Source organism: Arachis ipaensis, chromosome B9 (assembly GCF_059453495.1).
Source record: "Arachis ipaensis isolate K30076 ecotype BB chromosome B9, ASM5945349v1, whole genome shotgun sequence".
NCBI lineage: Eukaryota > Viridiplantae > Streptophyta > Magnoliopsida > Fabales > Fabaceae > Arachis > Arachis ipaensis.
In genome coordinates this window covers 126,315,004-126,340,631 of record NC_142444.1, presented here as the reverse complement: position 1 = coordinate 126,340,631, position 25,628 = coordinate 126,315,004, and the positions used below count along the sequence as shown (strand labels likewise).

Genomic DNA, 25,628 nt, shown 5'->3' with positions numbered 1-25,628 from the left:
CTAATATCAAATTTGGGATCCACAATATAATTTGGATAAAAAATAATATTTATATACTAAAATTAGTTACTATATATTTATGCATAAGTATATATATTATTTAATTTATTTTTAATATATATTTTATACTAATAACTGATTTTAGTGTAAAATTATCATGATTAAATTTGGATAATTAGTGAAATACCTAATAATAATCGACAAAAGAAGCTTTTAGCTACTATTATTATTAGAATAATATCAGGTCCAAAAACAAAAATAATATTATATAAAAATAAAATTTATTATTTTGATGTAAATTTAGGTGTATTTAAATTTATGTAAAGTTGATATATAGTTAAAAGTTGTTACATGACAATTTAATTAAACCTGTGAAATTATTTAAGAATTTTTAACTATTAAATTTTATATAAAATTAATTGTACCTGAATTTTTATTTATTATTTTTAATCAATGTTCTAAATTCTAAATTTTAGATTTTAATAGTACAAAAATAAAATATTAATTAAATATTAATTAATATTAATAAAAGGTATTGACATTTTAATATTCTTTTAAGAAAAATATTAGAAAATTATTAAAATTTATTATTTTTAATTATTAATTAATTATCAATATTTAAAAGTGTAAGCTAAAATATATATTGTTAAATTATTAAACTAAAAAAATTAAATTAATAGTTAAAAATGATGTAAAAATAATAAATTTTAAGAGTAGTCTAGCATTTCTCTTCTTTTATTATTGTTGTTATATAGAGCAGGTAGCTGAAGTAAATGAGACCATTGTATCTCCTGGATCTAAGTTTCTACATAGAACTTACTCTTTCTGCTTTGTTCATCTCTCTAAATGAAATTACAAGATAAGTCAATTAGATAAAAAGGAAGAAAAGCACATCCATAGAAAGGTAGATACTAGATATGTCTCTCGTTGTTGATGATGACCAAAAAAATTCGTTTCTGGTTCATGTGGAGCCCTTTCTTCCACTCGATGTGTTCGTCAGCTTCAGAGGCGAAGACACCCGCACCAACTTCACCAGCCACCTCTATTCCGCGCTCTCAAGAAACGGCATCAAGGCATACATGGACGACGAAGGCCTCGAAAAGGGTCGCGATGTCTGGCCATCGCTGTCCCAAGCAATCGAGGACTCCCATGTTGCCATAGTAGTGTTCTCCAAGAACTACGCGTCTTCCAGATGGTGCTTGGAAGAGCTTGTGAAAGTACTCGAATGCCGGAAAAAGATGGGACAGGTAGTGATACCTGTGTTTTACGAGGTCGATCCGGCGGAGATTCGAAATCAGAGAGGAGTGTACGGAGAAGCCATTGCAGAACACGAAAGAGGATTGTTGGGTGATAAAAGTGTGGAAGAAGTGAAGAAGATAGTGTCCGCTTGGAAGGATGCTCTCATGGAAGCAGCAAACATATCGGGGCGGGACACTCGTAGTCGCGAGTACAAGTCAGTATTTCTAAATTCTTTTTTGCGCCCCTTGCTTTGACCTCTGTGGAATGAATTTTGTAAATTTTTTTCATTACAAACACAAACATGCCAATTTTTTTTTCTTTGCATTTCAACTAATTAATACTAACCATTTTTCTAATTTTTATTACTAAAAATGTTGACTTGCCTGGCATTTTTTTTATCAATAATATTACATAACTAATAAATATTATTATTTTTATAAAAATATTTAACCAATAATAATTTATACTTATATTTACGAGCTAAAACTTTACACTTTATATATATAAATTACATACATAATTTATATTAATTATAATTAATTATTAAAACTTATACACATAATTTACATATACATTTATCAAAATTTGTATATATAAATTAATAAAATTTATTTATTAAAAATAATTTAATATTTTTACTGACTAAATATTAATTAAAATTACTAAAAATAGTTAACTCTCAAAGTTTTTTGGATATTTAATTATTTATTATTATATTAATATAAATAACTATTTTTATAATCATTGCATAAATAATTATTTACAAGTGGGTCAAAATTCAATTCTATATTTGTCTTCTACCACTTAAAAAAGCGAAAATATATTAATTTTTGTATAGAATTTACGTCATTGCAAAACATTAATATATGTTCACTTTTCTTTAAGATGTAGGAAGCAAACTCTTCTTATTAGAGATATATCATATATTTGAGAGACAAATTTACCATCATTTGCAAAATTTGAAAAGATTATTCTATCCTACAACTTGCATGCTTAAACAAAATTAAATATACTACACATTTTGTCCAATGAGTGTTGCGACGGTGTTCAAAATTTAATGTCTAATTGTCAAAAAAGTTAGATAATTAATTTTTAATTTAAAAATATAAAATTAATAAATTTTAAATATTTAAAATTTATTATAAAAAATAAATTAACTAAAAAATAAACACCAAATAAAAAGACACTTAGAATTAACATTATCCCAGCCATGTCCTTGAAGGACAATATTCTACGGTGCCTATTGTGGTGACATTTGATATTTAGTGGCTACAATAACTAGCTTGGTTGCATCAATTTATAGCGAGCAATGTTAGGAACCAAAAAGGTATTAGCCAAAAATCAGGCAAAATATTTTTGGTGAATCCAAAATTTATACGAGTTAATATATATAGATGTTTCTTCTGTTAAGTATCAAAATGTTTCTTTTTCATACTAAATGGATGTTCTTTTATATATTTTTTGAATTTTTTTGTATTGCAAATGTGAATGTGTCTATTTCTTTAAAAATTTTATATATTTTTTAAATTTTATAGATAGTTAATTATTTTTGCTAAAATATAATTAGATATTTCTCTTGTTAAGTATTAGGATGTTTTTTTCATATTAAATGAATGTTTTTTTTTTTATATTTTTCGATAAAACCGTCCTCGAGTATTGCTTCCACGGCCTACCAAGGTACGTTTTCACAACACCAACGCGAGGGGCCAAATCTTCAGCGGGTCGAATCGTTGCGTTGTGTATGGAGATTCCGGTATTTTGGTTGGGATCGGTTCTGCCTTGTGCGGTAATTGAGTTGAATTGGCCGGCCATAGGGAGGCGGGAGAAGATGTTGCAATTTCGGAAGACTACGGCGGCGTTACCGAAAATAAAATCAACGGTGCCATAAATGTGGCAGTCGCAGTAGAATTGACGCATGGAATGGGCGTAGAGTGTGTCTTGGTAGCCCTCGAAGCTGCACATGTAGAAGGCAGATAAGTCGGCTCCGCTTCTAAGGGCAACTGCTTGGTGCTTGCTTGGCCCTGCTGTGTTTCGAAATGTTATGTTCACTGCTACAAAATAGAAGTGGAAGCCATCGGAGGAGTGGGTTGCGGTGGGGAGGCGGAGAGAGCTTGACGGAGAGAGAGAAGTTTGTGCGTGTGATTGTTAGAGGTGGGTAGGTTAATGTGAGAGAGAAAATGAAGGTTTTTATAGCAATTAGGTTTAGTTAATAAATTTTAAATTTTTTAAATTTTAAATTTAAAAAATTTAAAATTAATTATTAATATAAATTAATGTGATTTTGTTTAGTTTTTTGCGGTAACCTTTTGGTTCCAAATGCTTTTCCATTTATAGCTTACACGTGTAGTAAAAGAAAGTGTTTGAATTTGGGTTTGACATTGTTAATGACAGTAAAATTATTAAGCAAACATGATAATTTTATGTCAGAGGCTTAGTCTTATAAGCCTAACCCATCTGCCCATACCACCTAACCCGAATCTCTTCCCATACCGACTGAAACGAAGGTCTTCTCCGCCACTTTGATGCTCGACGAGATGAGATTTGTGGCCACCAAATGCTACTCCGTCGCTGCAGCCCCTTCCATATCTTGTCTAAGGCCAAAGATGACAAGCGGAATGCTGGTAACACGCCGCCGTTGCCGCTTATCGTTGCCTTGTCTACTCTCTTTGTCATGGTTGCCAGGATGCTTGGTTGGACTTACCCGCGCCTGGGCTTCACCACTGCCGCCGGAATAGACACCTGGCTCCACTTTTAGACGCACTTAACTTCTCCAAATCGGTTCTGGTCCTCGATGGTTGCCTTTGCATTCCTAAGCTTCCAACTCGGTATCCGTCACCACCACCTCGGCATAGACGGTTGCTAAGATACCCGACCTAGCTCAGGTGTTGCTGATGCTACTGTTTGGCTGAGGTGTCCCCCGATTTTGTTGATACCGATCTCTTTCTCAATTGGAATTCAGTTGTATGGTTCTTGACCAGAAATGATGATTAAAATTAGAAAAATTTAGTGAGCTTAAACACTACTTAAGACTGCTTGAGCAGAAGTCACTTGTCAACTTTCTATTGAGTGGTCAACGCTTAACCACTTGTAGCCACCAATAACGTGGCCACCAGAGACGTGACCATATTCTACACAGACGAGGCCGAAATTGCGATGATAAAAGGGGCCTCCACCAATCTAGCATCGAAGAGACGAACTGACGAGGAGACGTAAACCACGGTCAATGGCGCCTCTGAGGTTATGAACTATATGCGCTTTGGAACTTACATGTATTGGGACGGTTTGTTTATGGAGAATGATAGCTTGGGATGGGTGAAGCTGGGAATGACATGTACATATGCAATTGTTTGGCTTGATTTTTTTAAATTTCGATAGAGGTGGACTTATATCCTTAATTTGAGGAGTATATACCACTCCTATTAAAAGAGAAAACTCGATTCGAAATTTACAAAAGAAAAAGCTCAGATTCGAAGTTTACTAAGTGTTTGTGTCAAAATATTATGTATAATAAAAAATATATAAAATGTTATTGATACTAAGTTATATAGAAAATAATGTAAATAATTGTAACAAAAGAAAACGCATAAAATAAATAAAAATTAAAAAAAATAAAAAAATAAAATTGAAAAAAAAGCAAAATGTCTCAAGAAAAGAAGAATAAAATACTTGAAGAAACTAAACAAATTGAAAATTGACTCCAAACACACTTGCACTCAATGATTCTTTTTGACGTTCAGTGTGATTGGAATTTGCTAAATTTTAGTGTAATTATAAAGTGTTTAAATTGAAATTCCTCTCTCTTTTTAAGTTTTTTTCTATTTATAGATCACAATGAATTACGAAATGTTTCTCTTTGGAATTTGCTAAATTTTAGTGTAATTATAAAGTGTTCAAATTGAAATTTCTCTCTCTTTTTAAGTTTTTTTCTATTTATAGATCACAATGAATTACGAAATGTTTCTCTCTTTCTACCATTTAGCTTCTTCTTTCCTCTTTTTTAGACTCTCACAACTCACACCTTAGAGTGTCTTTGGATTACAGTTTGCAAACGGAAGTTTGCATAAAATTGATTTTGCAAAATTGATTTTGATGAAAAGTAAATTTGTGTTAACGTGATTTATGTTTGGCAATCTTTATATCAAAATTGATTATAGTAAAATAAATGTTGTTTGGATTATACTATTCAAAATCACTTTTAGATGAAAAATTATCAAAAAAGACATCAATTTAAATAATTTTTTTTTATATACATGCAAAATCAAGATGCTAACAAAAATAATATAAAAAATATTTATCATATAAATAAAATAAATACAATAAAAAATAAAAAAATGGAAAAGAGTACTATAAATTTTATAATATCAAACAAAAAGAAAATATTCTATAATTTTTTTAGTAATGTGAGTACTCTTTAATTTAGTATTATTTTAGACTATAATCAATTTCCTTTGTTGTATCAACTATTTTTCATTATCTATGACTCTATTGTTACTTATAATTAGTTTTTATTTATTTTGTCTTTTTTATAAGATCATAATTTATATTATAAAATTTTGATAATAAATGTAGTATATAATAATTACAATTACAAATTTTATAAAATCAGAATAAAAAATAAAAAAATTAATACAAAACAAAAATAGAGTACATCAAAGAATAAAAAAAAATTGATACAGATAAGAAATAATAAAAATTTCATAAAACTAACAACATATATATCATATGAACAAAAAAAATACAACAAAAGGTAAATAAAATTCATATGAATAAAATAAAATAAAAAAATAAAAAAAATTCATACACAACATAAATACAATGCAGTAAAGGATAAAAAAAATCATATGAACAAAAAATAATAAAAATATCATAAAATTAATAAAATATCTAAAAATTAGAGCACAATAAAAAAATCAACAACATTTGTCATATGAATAAAAAAATACAATAAAAAAAACAAAAATCACATGAACAAAGCCAAACAAAAATAAAAAAAATTTCATAAAAAATATACATATAAAAAATAGTATAGTAAATGATAAAAAAAAACTCATATAAAAATATAAGATGAGAAATTAGAATACTACACAAATAATATAAAAATATTTATCCTATAAATATAAAATACAATAAAAAATATAAAAATTAAAATATGAAAGTGAGTACTAAAAATAATAAAAAAATTAAAATATTCACTTTGCTAGTGATCGAAACAAATTTGAACCATTTTGATGAAAACAAATTGGAACTAAGAACAAGTAGGAGGAACCATAGAGAACTGTGATGGTAATAGTTACTAGTATCCTTTGTATAGAAGAAAATGAAGGATAGGATTAGTAAAAAAGAAATAAAATTTCCACCTAATTTTCTAAGATAATCAGCCATCGTGAACGTAAAACGCAGAAATTACAAATTTTAGCTTCTCCTGAACGTACGTTTAGAGGCGAAATCACTTATGCGTTCAGAAGGATAAAAGTTGCCAAACATAAAGGTAAAACTTTCAAGAGACTCAAACGTGCTTCTTTCCTCCTCAACGCTTTTGCCAAACACACCCTTACTTTAACGGTAAAAAGTCTTATTCTCCAAGTTGGACACCCCACATCTTTTCTTTTAACTTGGTCATCAAGCATTTACGCACATTTTTTATTTTACCATGTGTCAATGCATTAATTCACGTGTTGATAAAGCTCCGACTTAACACCATTCCTCGACTCATGTCACACAAGATATGATCGACATTCTATTTCAATCATGATCGAAGTGTATTTATTTGTTGAAATTTTTGTATCAACAGCAACATAAAATGATTAGAGAAGATAAAAATAAAACCTACTTGGATTGATTGTATGGTCACTTTATTCATCTGTTTAACTAAATGTTGATATTCGAATCCTACTTAATGTATGTAGCAATTTATTAGCCAATAGTAAATTCTTAAATAGAGTGCAAATTAGCAACATATTAGTTTTTGATTAGTTGAGTTGGGAGATACTATAAACAAGTAAAAACAAAGAAAAGATAGAAATATAGTTTTTTTGAAAAAATTTTAATATTCTCTTTAAATTTTTAATGATTTATTGTATTTAATACATCAGAAGTACATTAAAAATAAAAAAAAATGTATTTTCAATCAACATTTTTCCTTTTTTATTTGTTAACCAATAAATCAAACCCATAATTTTTAGTGCATCTTTTTACTTATTTGAATACAATTTGTCATTTAATTTCCCTGTGTACTTTTATAATTAAATTTGCTTATGTAATATGTAGTTTCGCCGTTTGTGCTAAATTCAATAACATATGTCATCTTGTCTTTGATCATTCCTTTGCAAGGAACGAGTCACAAGTCATCGATCAGATTGTTGAAGATGTATTGAAAAAGTTGGAATTAAGGTTTCCTAATGAGCTACAAGTTAACCTTGTTGGAATTGACAAAAGTTGCAAAGATGTGTCATTATTGCTATCAAAAAGTAAAAGCAAAAATGTGCATGTAATTGGAATTTGGGGCATGGGCGGAATAGGCAAAACAACCGTTGCAAAGGCTGTGTTTGCCCAACTCTTTCCCTATTATGACAGTGTGTGTTTTTTAGAAAATGTCAAAGAAGCACCCCAAAATATAGGACAAAGCAAACTTACATCTTTACGAGAGAAGCTGCTTTCTGAGCTACTAAAGTATGAATATTTGAACTCTACAACAAACACATTCATTAGGAGGAGGCTTAGTAATAAAAAAGCTTTAGTTGTACTTGATGATGTGGATGATTCAGAGCAACTAGAACAATTGTGTAGAGAATGTAGCTATGCTGGTCCAGAAAGTAAAGTGATTATAACAACAAGAAATAAGCATTTGCTTAGGGGAATAGTTGATGAGGATGATATATATGAGGTCAAGACATTGAGCTTTGGGAGATCTGTAGAGCTTTTTTGCTTGAGTGCCTTCAAAGATTGGGTTCCCAAAAAAGGATATGAAGATCTCTCTCAGAGAGCAGTTGATTATGCAGGGGGTGTTCCTTTAGCTTTAAAAGTATTGGGCTCAAATCTCCGTGACACAAGTATTGAATTTTGGGATAGCGAATTGAATAAACTCAAGGACTATCCCTACGATGGAATTCAAAAGGTGTTACGAGTGAGCTATGATGGACTAGATATTCTAGAGCAGAAGATATTTTTGGATATTGCGTTCTTTTTCAAAGACGAGAACAAATATTTTGTGGAAAAGATACTAAATGCTAGTGGTTTATTTGCTGTTAGTGGAATAAAAGTCCTTACAAATAAAGCTCTCATAACTATTTCAAAGGACAAGAAGATACAGATGCATGATTTAATACGAGATATGGGCTTGAATATTGTTCGTCAAGGCATTAAAGATCCTGGAAAACGTAGTCGATTGAAGGATATTGAAGAAGTTTCAGATGTGCTTGAATATAAAAGGAAGGTAAGGAAACTTAAGTCTCATCATTATACTCACTTTATAAAAATATTATTTCTAACTTAATGTGATACATATTGTTTGCTTTATTTTCTGTTAGGGAAGTGATGCAATTGAAGGTATAAAATTAGATTTGTCTCAAATTGATGATCTACACTTGAACTCTAAAGCATTCAGCATGATGAGTGATCTAAGATATCTAAAATTGTATGCTCCCTCTGGCAAGACTTTGGGTAACATGGTGTATCCGGAAGTCCTTAATGAATTTTCAGGTAAGCTGAGCTACCTTGAATGGCATGGATATGGTTTGAAGTCTCCACCGGAAAATTTGTTTACTCAGAGGCTTGTTGAGATTTGTATGCCGCACAGCCATATTACCAAACTTTGGCATGGGGTGAAGGTAAAAGATATTTTCCGCAAACTTAATCAATGTATGCTTATAAGTTTGCTTTATGAAAGATTATTTTTATTTATGTGGCAGAATCTTGTGAGTTTAGAGAGAATTGATCTAAGTGAATGCAAAGAGTTGGCGAATCTCCCGGATTTGTCCAAGGCATCAAAACTTAAATCGCTTAACCTTTCTGGTTGTGAGAGCTTGGCAGAGCTTCATTCATCTATTTGGTCTCTTGACGCTCTTGAAATTCTAGCACTGGATGGATGCAGAAAACTCACAAGTTTGAGAAGTGAGAAGCACTTGAAATCTCTCAAGACGATCAGTGTTAACGGCTGCACAAGTCTCAGAGAATTTTCCGTGTCCTCTCGTGTGATGGAATGTCTAGATCTGAGAAATGCTGGAATAGAAGAATTGCACCAATCAATTCAGCGCTCAAGCAAGCTTAAGTCACTCTACCTAGACAGTTTGATACTTAATTACTTATTGAGAATCTTCCAAATGAGTTATCACTCCTTAAGAATCTTTCAGAGCTGAGAATTTCTAATTGCAGACAACTAGTACTCAACAAAGAGCAACTGCATACCTTATTCAACGGCTTAAGGTGTCTGCACTTACTGTATTTGAAGGATTGTGATAAATTGTCTGAACTCCCTAACAACATTGGGTGCTTGGAATATCTGTGTGACCTAAGATTAGATGGAAGTGGTGTAGAGACATTGCCTATAACCGTCAAGGATCTAATCAATCTGGAAATTTTGTCGCTGAGAAACTGTAAGAACCTTAAGTACCTACCTACTCTTCCGACACTTATCAAAGAGCTTTATGTGATTAACTGCGAGTCCTTGGTGACAATAAACACCTTAGAGACCTTTGCGAAAGAGATGAGAGGAAGCACCAAGTTCATCTCGTTCGAGAATTGCACGAACCTGGATGGACCTTCACGTGAAGGAATCACGAAAGGTGCGAATTTAATAGCAACAAACGCGATACTCAAAAATAAGGATGTGGAGGAGGAGGTTCGTTCGCAGCAATATAACAGTGCACCAGAGCTAGGCCATAGCTACAGCTTCAACTTCGTGAAGGTTTGTTTGCCAGGAAGCAGTGTTCCAAGGCAATTCACTTATCGAAGCACCAAGTCCTCTTTCAGAATCGTACTTCCTTACAGCTCAAAGGTGCGGGGCTTAGTTTTTTGTGCAGTTCTGTCTCCATTTGATGAAATGGAGAAGGATGGTGCTAAGATCTCATGTGAATGCTACGAATACCAAGGAAATGGCACGAAGGTGGCGTATACTAGGTGGCATCATGAAGCTATAAGGGAGTTGAAGTGTGATCATGTGTATATATGGTATGATGAATTTCTTTTTGATGGCAGTGTTGTTGGAGGTTATAAAAGGCATTTCACTGTTGAGTTCTCCGTTACAAATGGTTTTGGGGAGCGGAGTGTGTTGAACATTTGTACAAAAGAGTGTGGGGTGCGCCTAATTCTTGACTCAGACTTGCCCAAATCACCAAGTGTTTTGCTAGACGACGTTCGGATGCTAATAACGAATGACCTTGGACGTAAATTGAAGAGAATCATGTGGTTGGACAAGATCTAGATTACCCTTAGATATTTTATTCTGTGTATTATTCAAAACAAGCTAATTGTCTAATTTTCCTATAAAAATTGTCGTAGTAAAATCAATCCCTAATTATCTAATTTTCCTATGAAAATTAAAATAGTAAAATCAATTTTGTTATGTCTACTTTCTTTATAATAAATATTATTAGTATTTTGACATCAATGTTTTCTTAATAACTAAGTATATATTTTCTTAATTAAAAAAATTAAATACACAATTAATTAGTAAAAATATAAAATAAGAACACGTTACGGCTTTTTTTTTGGATATGAAAAATATATGTGTATTGTGCATCGTCGTGGAAACTGTGAGTGTTAGACATGGATGTGGGACAGTTTTTTCTGAAACAAGGAATGAAGAAATTGGACTATCCGATTTCTTTGTAAAAAATTTTTAAATTTACTAATCCGATAGTCCGATTAGTGTGGAAAAGAAAATTTAAACTTTGGTGAAGGTAATCGGACCTTCCGACTTGTATTTAAAAAATTAAAAAAAATTGGAGTACACAAATCGGACCATCCGATTTGTGTACTCCAAAATTTTTAAATTTTTTAAATAGAAATCGGACCCTCCGATTTGTGTACTCAAAAATCAGACGGTCCGATTTTTACTTCTAACACCACAGTCGCGTAAAGCATCTATACACTCCACAATTACGTACTACACCATTTCTCCTTCCACACTTAAATTAAAAAGTGACACATTACATCAAACTAAATTTTAAGACATTAAATTAATAAATTTCTCATGATACGAACCCCTCACTTTTTTTTTTCTTCTACGCGAAACTAATACTTTATACGGGTCGCATTTGAAGAAGACATAGAAACAATCATATCTTTCACTGAGAACATCTTGATATTGTGTATCCCCTTTCTTTCACTCTGATGAACGTGTTCTTCATTGTATAATCCATCGCTTTCGTCCTCATTGAAATAAAATCTCTCAGTTGCCATTCAGATTGCTCTATGTTGTTGTGACTCCAACTCCAACCTTAGCTCTGATCCCAACTCCAACCCCAACTCCGAACCTAACCGCAACCCTAACTCCCACTTGGACTCAAAATCCAACTGCAAATTCCTCAAAAGATTGTGCAACTCTGAGTCAAAAATCAAGCGCACCCCACACTCTTTTGGAAGAACATTTAACACATCACGTTCCCCCAATTCATTTGCAACAAAGAACTCAAAAATAATTTCTTGTTCTTTGAGGCTTTTAACAATGCTATCAAAATGAAGTGCATCATACCAAACAAAAACATGATCACCTTTCAAATCCTTGGTAGCTTCATGGAACCACCTAGTAGCATACCCCACCTTTCTACCATCAGCATCATAGCACTGACAAAATATTCTGGCACCATGGTTCTTGATTCCTTCGCTTGGCGAAATAAGCACAGACAAAACCATTCCCAAAATGTTGGAGTGTGAAGGAATTTTGACTTTGAAAGAGGACTCTCTGCTTCGGTATGTGAACTGCTCCGGGACTCTGCTTCCTGGTGAACACACCTTAACAAAGTTGTAGTTGTGACAGCTGGCACCGCTGGCGCCTTTGCTTCTTACAAACACATTTTGAAAAGCGGCATTCATTGATGATAACTCTGCACCTTCCGCTATCCGGCAGAGCGAAGATCCGTCTAGTTTCGTGCAATTCTCAAACGACACGAACTTCTCTCGCCCTGTCATCATGGTTGCAAGAGTCTTCAAAGTGGGAACTGTCACCAACGATTTGCAGTTAGCGGCGGTTAATTCTTTGATGGTTGTTGGAAGCTCTGGCAGTTGCCTGAGGTTCAAGCAATTCTCTAAGGAAAGAATTTCGAGCAGCGAAAGATGCTTGATGCTTTCAGGCAACGTTTCTACGCCGCTTCCGTCTAGTCTCAGCTCACATAACTTGGACAACACGCTAATGTTTTCAGGAAGTTCAAGCAAGTTTGAACAATCCTTCAAATGCAGCAATCTTAGAGATCTTAGACCATCAAACAATGCTTGCAATTTCTGTTTTTCAAGAACTAGTTCTTTGCAATCAGAAATTCTTAGTTCCACAAGGCTTGTAAGGGATGATAACTCATTTGGAACATTCTGGAATCTCAAACCTTCTAGATTCAGATATCTAAGGTTGCTGGAAAGCCCTATCGACGAGTGCAGTTGTTCTATTCCTGCATTCTTCAGTTCCAAGCTCTCCATCTTATCGGAGGACAGCGCAAACTCCTTCAGACTGGTGCATCCCTCCACACTGACTTTCTTGAGAGATCTGAAATGCTTCTCGCTCTTTAAACTCTTGAGTTTCTTGCAGCCATTGAGGATCAAAGTTTCAAGCGTGTCAAGAGACAAAACAGATGGATGAAGCTCAACCAAGCTCTCACAATCAGAAAGATTCAACCATTTGAGTTTAGATGCCTTGGACAGATCTGGAAGATTCTCCAAATATTTGCACTCACTTAGATCAATTCCCTCTAAATTCACAAGATTCTGCAAGAAACATTCGATATATCAGAGACATCGTTGATCCGAGTCATTTTAAATGTTAAATGTATATTAATTATGAAATAAATGACTATACCTTAACCCCATGCCAAAGTTCTGTTATGTGGCTCTGGACCATTCGAATCTCAACAAGCTTCGTAGCACAGAAACTTTCTGGAAGAGACTTTAAGCGGTATCCGTTCCACTCAAGATACCTCAACTTGGAAGAAAATTGATTAAGGACAATAGGATAGTCCATGTTACCCGAAATCTTACCACAGGGAGTATGCAATTTCAAAAATCTTAGTTCAGTCATGATGCTAAATGCGTTAGCATTTAAGTGTAGATCGTCAATTTGTGACAAATCTAACTTTATACCTTCAACAGCATCACTCCCCTGACAAAGAAAAATAAGCGAACAATTAATATCACATTAACTAGTAACAGTTCTAAGTTCTAACTAAAATCATTCCATGCTGATAATTGATTACCTTATTTTTGCATTCAAGTACACTAGAAATTTCAGCAATGTCCCTCAACCGGCTACGTTTTCCATGATCTTCGATGCCTTCACGAACAATACTCAAAGCCAAATCTTGCACCAAACCATGCATTTTTATTTTGTTGCCATCTGAAATGGTTATGAGAGCTTTATCTTCAAGGACCTTCAAACCACCGGTAGCATAGAAACCGCAAGCATTCAAAACCCTTTCCACAAAATCTTTACTCTCGTCTTTGAAAAAGAATGCAATGTCTAGAAATATTTTCTTCTCAATATCATGTAGTCCTTCATAGCTCACTCGCAACACCTTTTGAATCCGGTCACAAGAATAGTTCTCGACCTTATCCAATTCCCTCTCCCAAAATTCAATGCTTCTATCACCAAGACTCGAACCCAAAACCTTCAAAGCCAACGGAACACCACCGGCATAATCAACCGCCCTTTTCGCAATATCCTCGTATCCTTTCTTCGGATGCTTGCTCTTGAAGGCACTCGAGCAAAAAAGCTCTAGAGATTCTTCAAAGCTCCATGTCTTAATCTCATAAACATCATATTCATCAACCATTATTCCCCTAAGCAAATCCTTATTTCTTGTAGTTATAATGAGTTTACTCTCTGGACTTGCATATCTAAATTCTTCACACAATACTTCTACTTGTTCTAAATTATCCACATCATCAAGCACAACAAAAATCTTTTTGTTACTAAGCCTCTTTCCAATTAATAATGTGGATTCTTTAGAGTTTTGATTTTCATCCTTTAGAAGCTCAGAAACCATCTTCTCTTTTAAAGATTCTATGTTTTGTGATGCTTCTTTCACATTTTCTATGAAGCAAACACTGTCATATAAGGGAAAGTGTTGGGAAAAAAGGATTTTTGCGATGGTTGTTTTACCTATCCCGCTCATACCGCAAATTCCGATTACTTGAACATTTCCAACTAACAAATTACCTCTGTTTTTTGACAGCAACAATTGCATCTCTTTGAGGATTTTGTCAAATCGAACAAGGTCTTTGGATTTTAGTTCCTTAGGGAACCTTAACTCCAGCATTTCCAATACATCTCCGACCATTTTCTCAATGACTTGAGATTGGTTCCTAGTGAAAAAGCAAGATTAAACGGAGGATTAAATTAACTTTAATTTCCACTGAAAAGATTAAATAAACCAATACTTAATTTCTTTTGGCGGAGAAACCAATACTTAATTAGTAATTATACATTACTCTAGCCACGAAACTACTATTACAGTATTACTCTTTTTTTTAAAAAAAATTAAAATATAGATAATCAATTAAAACTAAATAGTAAATTTGGATTCTAGACACTACACATATATAGAAGTCATTAAAAAACGATTTTTTATGTTTATCTATTACCAAATGTAATTAATATAAATTTTTGTTTATATATTAACTTCCTTATATATCAAAATAATAGATAAACTAATCCATAACAGAAGTGGCGTCTTCAGACTTAATTAGATTTTAATGTATAAGAATGCTTAACTATTTTTGTTTTACATATCTTCATTAAATTTAAATTATAAATAAATAATAAAACTAATGAAAATATAATAATAATAATTATTTGTAAAAAATGTAATAATTATAAAATAATATTTAATAAAATAGAAATTATTAAAAATATACGAATAATTTATTTTTGTCTATTTTTTCATTTTTAACAAATTATATATATGAGACTGAAGAAATTATAAGGAACTAAAGGTATAGTGCCTAAACAATATAATATCTCAGCACTCTATGTGTTATTTTACGATTTTTAAATGGGTGAAAAAATTCTCATCCAGCTGTTTTCATGTAAAGTTGATAGTCGAAAATTATTAGATAATAATCTAGTCAAATCTATTAAATCATATAATAATTACTAACTGCATGTGAGTCTTCGCCGCCTTTTAAATATTGTATATCATTGAAGTTCTGTTCTGAAAAAGTAAGTTTATTCTCTGTTCCTTCTCTATTATTTTTTTCTTTTATTAATGACAACAAATATGCAAAATATTGATAAGGAGAAATAATATTGATAAAGAGAAATAACAGTTGAACAACTATATATAAAAAAAATTAAAAACCACAGATTTTTTTTTTCCTTCGTAAGTGAACTTTTGAAGTTGCTTCATCGCATAGTGTTTGGCGAATGTACGTCATTTCTCAAATATTAATTATTCAGATCTGTGCCAAAATTTTAGTAGTAAGATCTAAGCATAAATAATGAATAAACTTTTTCAAAGATATTTAGACATACTAGAATTACTCAATTTAAAGTTATCATATATCCTTTGATTAGTTTGCGCAAAAGCAAGGGCTTTAATAAAATATGTTTGTTAATTTTATATATAATAACGACTAAGGAACATAACCTTTAATATCCTTTCACATCAAGAAATGAAAAACAAATAGAATTAATTTTTTTAATTAGAATAAAAATTTTTGTTACAAATTAATTAATCTTCCATATCCAATATTTAAACAGTCATACAAATTGAAGAATTATAATGAATAACATTGTATAAAATAAAAACTCAATTTTTGAACAATGAAATTTTTAAACAACATAAACAACCACCAATCAAATAAAAATACACTACACCCTAATTTAATGCTACTAATTAAATTTATTCTTTTAACCCTATTAATTCACATTGTTTACACATTGTTCAAAAATCTTATTGGTTACCTATACTTTTCCAATTTTTATTATTCCGTTTTCTATTTTAGGTTACATATTTAAAACGTGACAAAAAAACAATAATTTAAAAGCTAAAATGTTATAGCGTAAGAAGAGTTTGCATACAAAAACTATTTTCATGTGAATTATCTAAATTACACAAGAATGACAAATAATGTAATGCATGGTAGGTGCATGAAAATGAAACTTCCAAAATTTATTGTTACACAAGAATTAACTAGTACTCACTTATTGCTTCGAGTGTACCATCCAGATATATTAGCAGCTTCAGTGAGTGCACCTTTCCATTGAGACAGTTTCTTCTGAACATCTTCTTTGTTGATGATGTTGTCTTTTTCATCCAACAACAAGCACCGTTCATGTTTTGCAAATGCTTCTCCGTATGTTCCACTCTGATTCCGTACATCACAAGGATCAACATTGTAAAACAGAGGTATAACCCCCATTCCCTCGGTTCTTCGGCATTCGAGTATCTTCCCAAGTTCTTCCAAACACCATTTGGAAGACGCGTAGCCCTTTGTGAAGATCACAAAGGCTACACTGGAGTTGTGGATGGCTTCGCGAAGCGGCGGCCATATCGCATCTCCGGTTCGGAGGTAACTATCAATGTATATTTTAATGCCTGCTTGAGTAAGTGCTGAGTTTAGGTTATTAATGAAGTTGATTTGGGTGTCCCCGCCTTTGTAGCTCACAAAAACATCATATTTTTTTGGAGAAGAAGGAAACAACTCCATTAATATAATTAATCTCTTAGTCTATAATAATGTGGATACAGTCAAGAAAGTGTAGAGAGAAATGAACGAACTAATTAATACACTCTTGAACGATGGAGGAGCATGAATAAGGGTTTAGGATATATGCGTTTATATAAAGAGACTCTAACGCGGGGGGGACAAATATTTTAACATGATAATGGGACCCCTTATTTAACCACAAGTAGAACGTGAGAGAATGATATATCATATATGGGACATGACGCGGCGAATTTATTCGGAATAAAGATTCATTATAAATAAACGATTTATTTGATTAAATTAAAGACTTTGGGGAATCGTAAATCGTAATTTCTAGGAGTGACAAATGGATCAATCATCAATCTGTTTTATCTCCACTCGTAACAAACTAAAACCCCTTAAGACAAAATCATAATAATAATAATAATAATAATTTAAAATCCTTACAAAAATGCAACTTCCATACTAAAATCAATTATTTTTATTTTTAATATATATTTTATATTAATTATTAATTTTAGTGATTAATTTTAATAGACACTATAGTTAAAACTGTAAATTGTAAAGTATTGGTTTAGCTAACTTGTACTTTCAAAATAAATATTAAGATTATAAATTAAAAAATATTAAAAATACAAAAAAAATTAAATTTTTAATATATTTGTTTTGTATTTATTAAAAACAAAAATTTAGAAACTAATCTTATTACATGTCTTTTGAATAAATGTTTACTAAATCATATAAGTATTTAAGAAATAAAAATATATATTAGAGTCAATATTTATTTGGTCATTTTTGAAGCGAGCGAAAAAATTTCAAAAACAAAATTAAATTCTAGAATATAAAAATCTAAAGTATGTTAACTACTCTACCATCTCAATTTAACTAATAAAGTTTTTTGATATTACTGTTAGAAACAAGAGACTGAGAGAATAATATGAAAAGTGTATTATTGAGTTGTGATAGAAAGTACAATATACAAGAGGTATTTATAGCTGCTAAATGAATCAGAGTAATAAAGGCATAGAATCCTATAATTAATATACAGATATACTACATAAATATAGACGATACTAATTGATCCTAATTGATGCTAATGATTCTCTAACATTCCCCCTCAAACTCAAGTGGGAGCTAAGGATACCAACTTGAGTTTGGATAACAAAGTCCGAAAGCGAGTCGGGTGATGAGCTTTCGTGAAGATATCAGCAGTCTGATCCAGTGTCCCAACGGCAATGAGACGAACAGTATCAATAAGGATACGTTGTCGAACAAAGTGACAATCAATCTCAATGTGTTTGGTGCGTTCATGAAACACATCATTATGGGCAATCTGAATAGCACTGCGGTTATCACAAAACACATCAGTAGGAGACGACTGAGGAGCACCCAGATCTTCGAGAAGCCAACGAACCGAGATAACCTTAGCAGTGGTGTCAGCGAGGGCACGGTACTCAGCTTCTGTGCTTGAGCGAGCAGTGAATGTTTGCTTCTTAGCACGCCAAGAGATGAGAGCGTCGCCAAGAAACAAACAGTAACCAGTAGTAGAACGACGATCAGTGGGATCACAGCCCAATCAGCATCAGAGTATGCCTGAAGGGTCAAAGAGGAATGGGCAGAAAAATGAAGGCCATGAAATAGAGTGCCTTTGACATACCGAAGAATGCGAAGAACTGCCGCATAGTGAGTAGTACGAGGAGCTGACAAGAACTGGCTGAGGACATGAACCGGATAGGCAATGTCTGGTCGGGTGACAGTCAAGTAGACAAGACCTCCAACTAACTGGCGATAAAGTGTCGGATTATCCAAAACAGTGCCATCCATAGGGGTAAATCGAACATTAGGCTCAAGAGGAGTAGACTCAGTGCGACTATCTGTAATCCCAGCGCGAGCAAGAAGATCTGAAGCATACTTAGCCTGAGAGAGATAGATGCCATCATCGGTGGAGATGACCTCAAGACCAAGAAAATACCTGAGAGAACCAAGATCTTTCATCTCAAAGGTACGGTGAAGTGAGGCCTTGAGAGCAGAGATACCATCAACATCATCCCCAGTGATTATCATGTCATCAACATACAAAAGTAGAAGAACAACTCCACGTTCGCTTTTACGAATGAAGAGCGCATTCTCATGAGGGCTAGAAGTAAAACCAAGACTGCGTATGGTAGTGCTGAACTTGTCAAACCATTCACGAGGAGCTTGCTTAAGTCCATAAAGTGCCTTGCGAAGGAGACAAACCTTATCAGAAGGACAAGGATATCCCGGAGGTGGTTTCATATAGACTGTCTTTTTCAAATCCCCATTAAGAAATGCATTCTTCACATCCATCTGACTGAGAGACCATTTTTTAACTGCGGCAATGGCAAGAAGAGCTCGAACAGACGTAAGGCGAGCGACAGGGACAAAAGTCTCTTCATAATCAATACCATACTCTTGCGTACAACCTTGAGCAACCAAGCGGGCCTTATAACGGTCAATAGAGCCATCAGAGCGAGTCTTGATCTTGTATACCCATCTACTGCCCACAACTTCCTTATCAGAAGGAGGATCAACCAGATCCCAAGTGTGTGCTTTTTCAAGTGCCTGTAATTCTTCTTGCATTGCTTGTTGATACCATGTTAGAAACAAGAGACTGAGAGAATAATATGAAAAGTGTATTATTGAGTTGTGATAGAAAGTACAATATACAAGAGGTATTTATAGCTGCTAAATGAATCAGAGTAATAAAGGCATAGAATCCTATAATTAGTATACAGATATACTACATAAATATAGACGATACTAATTGATCCTAATTGATGCTAATGATTCTCTAACAATTACGATTATGAATAAATAAATTAATTCTAAAAAATTTTTATTGATCGAACAATTTTACTGCTTAAATTTTGTTACAATTTTATGTTTTATGTGTTTAATTTATTCTTCCAATTTTATGTAAAATGTCGATTTTATCTGCCTTGTCCACTACTAGTCATTTTTCAAATGGATATAAGGATATTGGTATGTTTAAAGTTTAAACACTCAACATGCATGCTGGAGGCTAATTAGCTGTATTGCGTGACTAACTGAAATTAAACACACGTATTAAAAAAGACAACACATATACCAACTCTATATAAAGGTTATTTTTAAAAGGTGTTATAGATATAATTATTCATTAAATTATTTTTTTATTAATTTAAATTTTTAAAAAATATAATTTTATAATATAATATTAAAATTTTATGTTAAAAAAATTTAGAATTCGATTCTTTGTAAATTTCAAAAGAAAAAAATAGTATAAAATAAATAAAAAAAATTTATACAAAAAAATAAAACAAATTCAAAAAAAAAATTTATTTAAAAGACCGTATTAGAGATATAACCATTCATATTATTTTTTCTTATCAATTTTAACTTTTAATAAAAATAGCATCATGACAAAAGAAACAGAATTTAATTAGAACAACGTACATTTTTATTTTTAAAATACTGTATAATTCATAGATATATATCACATTTTCATAATATAGAATGTGTGCCCAAAGCTTTTTTTTTCCTCCCTACTCTCTTCTATCAAATTTTCATGTTCCCTTTTATAATTTTGGATAGATTATAGAAAACTAAAAGTTAATTGATTACTTAAAAGAGAAAGGGAAAAAAAATGTCTATGTGCATTATAGATTTTCTTAAAAGAAGGATGATGTAGACTCAAAAGTAGGGTTATACATACAAATATTTTTTATACTAATACTAATTAAATTAAGTCAACATTTATGAGAAATTATGCAGCACGGATATTTCGTTGAGTTGTCGTATTCACGTATTGGACATATTTTGGATACGATATTTATCAATACGCGTGTTTATTGTGTCCAACCGTGTTTTAATAAAAAGGAATGAAAAACTACCATTTGTACCCATGAACTTTACGAACACTGATAAAAGTACACATATAACATAGAAAGTGACATTATACCCATGAAAGGCTGGGTTCGTTTGTCAAAAGTACACAGACGTCATTAACTCGTTTACTCTGTTAAACTAGAGGTTAACGTGGCACGTTAAGTGCTTATCTGGCTATAAAAAAGCAATATGACGTGTCCAAACATCTTGTTACTGTTATAACATCACTCCTTTTCCAAATTTATCCTCATCATCAATTGTTTCCTAAATTTGAAATTGAAAATCCTAGAATGTCTAGGCAAAGTAGAAGTAACTATTGTTCTTTGAATGGAAGCATCAGCAGAGAGGAGGCTTCATCTTCCAAAAGTGGTGAAGAGAAGACTCTGTCTTGGAGATGCTTCTGTGAGTAGGATGTGGTATTGTAACAATCTGGAACTTTGACAAATCCTGGAAGATGATTCATTAGGTGTCTTCTATGAAAGGTAAGTCCTTTTGTTTTTATATTTATGTTTAGGGTAACTTATTGTGAACGATTCCTTATTCCTATGTTTCACACTGCAGATGATGGATTGCAAATATTTTGTATGGGTAGATGAGATCGACGGAGGCTGGAAAAAATTGGCAAGAATCCTTGTTAGAAAAAATCAAGATAGTTGTTGTGCTATGCATGAGGTCAATATCATTGGGTAAAAAAGGGAGATTCGAGAGAATAGTTTGAAGATCTTGTTAAAGATAGGGAAGCTCCAAAGTGAAATTACAACTACTAGGTCATGGCTTATAACAATTTTCTTTGGTTTGTTACTTTATGTAGGCTTTAATCTGTTCTAATTAATTAATATGTAATTATGCGCATGGTGTATGTTGTTTTGGAGCCTTTTTGTGGCTATTTGGTTTCAATGACGATGAACTTCAAAATTCTGTTAATATCTTCACTTGCTGTAAAAAAGTCAAATTGTGTTGTAACATTAATGCCCATGATTGTTGATATAATTGATATTTGTGACCTTGGATGAAATTTGTATTTGACAAAACAAGACATATGAATATCGTGAATTGACAAATCTATCCAAAAATCTGGTATTGTACACTAAATAATGAAAATGTAACCTGGAAATAGAACTAAATAAAAGATATTCATTCTATATACTATAATAAACTTGAATATAATTCTAACATAAGTATTTTACCAACAAAAGTCTCAAAACAAGTCTATGAGGTTTGATGTCAAAGTAGCAAATCCAAATTATCTAAAAGTACCAAAACAAATCATGAACATAAAAGTACTAGGTAGTGTAATATAAGCACTAAGCGTAAGTTATAAAAAAAAATATATTATCAGAGTTTTAAATCTCTCATTACAGTAAGTTCCTGATAAAAAAATATAGTCACACTAGAAAAATCATATTTGTTAGGTGTGGAGTTGCTACTGCCACTAGAACCCCCAATATTGTTGCCACTTGAAGATGCTCCTGTTGGTGGACGAAATCCAGGTACTGACCATCTGCCTGCTGTTTGAATTATGGATGGTGGAGTTGGCATGAATTACATAAATCTTGAAGTGGTCCCTAGAGTTTCACCATGCATTGTTTGTCTGGTAACTCTTAGAGGAGGTTGGTTAGTAAGTGGTATAGGCCTAACATGAGATGATTGTGGTGTGGTAGGCCTTATGGGAGTAGGTTATGGTGGGGTAGGTTTGAGGAGAAAATGTTGTGATGGTGATAACCTCTTAACATTTCTCCTCTTAATTGGTCGCTTGGATATGGTTGGCTTCATGATAGGTCTAGGTAGTACATGTACAGTAGAGAACCTAGAAGGTAGAGGTCTTACTACCATAGGTTCTTTGGTAGGATTCACAGAGTTCACCACGTCAACATTCACCTATGTAGGATAATTCTATCAAGTCAAATGTTTAGTGCAAGATAAATTAATTTTTATGCTAATAATTGGAAGAAGTAAGTAAATACAAAAAATTTACATTAGGTGAATATGAAGCTGATGCTTCAGTATGTGCAGCCTCCAAAGTCTCTTTTCAAGACATCTCTTGCTCCCTGGCAGCATCCTTATCAAGATCATCAACAACGATACTTTCAGTTGTTGCTGCTGCACCCTGATGCTGACTACCACTATTTGTTGTAACTTTTCCACTAGCCATAGCTTCTTTCTTCTTGTCACGTTCTCTGCTGTTATGACCAGTCTGAGAACGCATGAGCAATTTTAATAATTTTAATTTTCTAAAAAGACAATCAATATGCACAAAGTAAATAAAATGAGACATGAAATGTTAGGTTGTACTTAGGGGTGAGCACGGGTCGGTTTGGTTCGGGTTTATGGTAAAATTAGAACCGAACCGATCAAAATATAATTGGTTCGATTTGGTTCGGATTTGTAATTTTTTGTACATGTAACCGAACAAAACCAAACCGATTAAGAACGGATTGGTTCGGTTCGGGTAATTGGGTACCCGATGACTTTGAAATTCATAAAAAAATAAATTTTTATCTTAAAAATTCAACAAGTACAATAAACATGTAACATCAATAGAAATAATCCAAACATATTAAACACCAAATACATTAAAAACTAAACTCATTAAAATCCAAACATATTAAATAGTGAATAATCATTGTCTAATAGAAAAGCCATATATATATTTTATTTTTTTATTTAATTAATATATGATCGGGTTTGCTTCCGCACCCCCAGAACCAATACCCGAACCAATTACTAACAAAGGTCATCGGTTTGGTTCGGGTTGGACCCGATTACCCATTGGTTCTAGAACCAATTTAATTGGTTCGGTTCGGGTTCAGACGGGTAATCGGGTACCCGCTACCCGTGCTCACCCCTAGTTGTACTTTCAGAAAATATTTATATTTAATGGGACCATATCTCCTCTTTGCCCTATGGAGATTAGGATTCTCTCTAGAGCTATCTCTACGGGTATCTCTCTTTTTGGTAGGTCTCCTATGCACACGAGGTAACAGTGGATAGCGATTTTCCTTCTCCTAGTATTCCTGGCTTGGTGAATAAACTAACACTCAACACCCAAATCTTCTTAAAATTAATAATACATGAATAAATCATTAAAAAGTGAATAAATAATAAAAAAACAAGATAAGCTTATAACAAAAATCAATACCCAAATGTTCTCAAAATTAAGAGTAATTGAATAAACCATAAAAAAAGAACAAATCATCGAAAAAACATAATCAGCTTATAACATTATTCAACACCCAAATGCTTTCAAAATTAAGAATAGAGGAATAAACCATCAAAAAATGAATAAACTATCAACAAACATAATCAGTTTATAACATTATCCAACACCCAAATATTTTTAAAATTAAGAATACATGAATAAACCATCAAAAAATAATAAACCATAAAAAAGAACTACTATTTTCCCAAATTTTCTAAATTGAAACACAATCCCACAGTGACAAGCTCAATGCGATCAGTGAGAGAAAAAAAAAATCCTAACTTCAGTTAACAACTTCATGGTATACGAGTTTAGTGAAAAAAATTGGTAACTAAAATAAAAAATTGAGCACTAGAACTATAAGAAGATGGCTTACCTCTAATTATGGTACTGATAACTGTCTTTCAATCATTGCGACACACCCACGCGATGGAAGGATCACCATCAAACCACGATTGTGGATTTTGGAGTGGCCGCCTTCAACCTCCTAGTCAGTTTTGTTGGAGCCCAATAGGTGATTCACATCTCTCTCTGCCAGGGCATGCAAATATGTTGTAAAGAAGATGGAATGAAGCGAAGTGAACTCTAGCTTCTCTCTCCCTTTCCTATATCTACCTGAAACGTTTTAAAAGAATTAAAGAGTAAAAATCAAAAGTCAGGTAAGCACTAACGTGCCATGTTGGCCTCTAATTTAATAGAGTAAATGAGTTAATAATGCCTGGGTATTTTCAACAGACGGATCTAGCTTTTCATGGATACAAAGTCGCTTTTTGTCTTGTATGAGTATTTTTATCAGCGTTCATAAAGTTTATCGTACAAGTGGTAGTTTTTATAATAAAAAATAAAAAATTTTTTCTGGATACACTTGCACACAGCTAAATACCATTACGTATCAGCGTGTCCAGCCTTATTCTTAACATGTATGTATTCTTAAAATGAGTTTAGAAATAATATATTATTATTTACTAAAACAAAAAATATTTTAAATACTTTATATAATTAAAAAATATATTAAATATAGTTAATTTTTTTTTATATTTTAATATCAATAAATATCAAAATATCATTGTAATTTATCTAAAAAATACTTTATATTTTATATATATGTCATGTTTCTGTGTCTTATAAAATTTAAAAATTTGTATATCTGTGTATCTTATATCGTATCGTATTCCGTATACGTGTTAATGTTCGTGCATCATAAATGAGAGGTATTAATTCACTGGTAAACCTAGCAATTTGTGATAAATGAATTATAAATCCAATAGACTTATTGGAATGTGAAAGGGAATGAGGAAAAAAAGATGATTCTCATTGAGTAAAATAATTACAAGTGAGGTATATATATGTACACACAAGTGAGTTGAGAGCAATTGGCTACTTATTGACACAAAGCTATAACTAACTGCTATACCAGTAGAAAGAATGACTAATTAACTACTAGCTAATTAAG

At 32.3% G+C, this 25,628-nt stretch overlaps 1 protein-coding gene and 1 pseudogene across 2 annotated transcripts; one reads left to right on the top strand and one right to left on the bottom strand.

Moving 5' to 3' along the window:
• The first annotated feature begins 796 nt into the window (after positions 1–796).
• Positions 797–10,738, top strand: LOC107615855 (disease resistance-like protein DSC1; annotated as a pseudogene). The gene is made up of 4 exons (XR_015899080.1): positions 797–1,453; positions 7,570–8,671; positions 8,766–9,065; positions 9,147–10,738. The product of XR_015899080.1 is annotated as a disease resistance-like protein DSC1 (transcript).
• A 621-nt stretch (positions 10,739–11,359) lies between these two features.
• Positions 11,360–17,172, bottom strand: LOC107619646 (disease resistance-like protein DSC1). The gene is made up of 4 exons (XM_016321938.3): positions 16,583–17,172; positions 13,635–14,742; positions 13,241–13,540; positions 11,360–13,149 (listed from the first exon to the last, which is right to left on the bottom strand). The coding sequence occupies exons 1-4, from the start codon at positions 17,086–17,088 to the stop codon at positions 11,638–11,640; spliced, it is 3,426 nt and encodes a 1,141-aa protein (XP_016177424.1). The 5' UTR covers positions 17,089–17,172; the 3' UTR covers positions 11,360–11,637.
• Positions 17,173–25,628: the final 8,456 nt, after the last annotated feature.

Excerpts from the sequence above, each read along its gene's own strand:
- LOC107619646 (XM_016321938.3), bottom strand. The coding sequence starts at position 17,088 with ATGGAGTTGTTTCCTTCTTCTCCAAAAAAATATGATGTTTTTGTGAGC. Across the intron at positions 14,743-16,582 it reads TGGTACACTCGAAGCAATAA|GAACCAATCTCAAGTCATTG; the intron begins GTGAGTACTAGT and ends CTTTTTCACTAG. Across the intron at positions 13,541-13,634 it reads TACTTGAATGCAAAAATAAG|GGGAGTGATGCTGTTGAAGG; the intron begins GTAATCAATTAT and ends TTTCTTTGTCAG.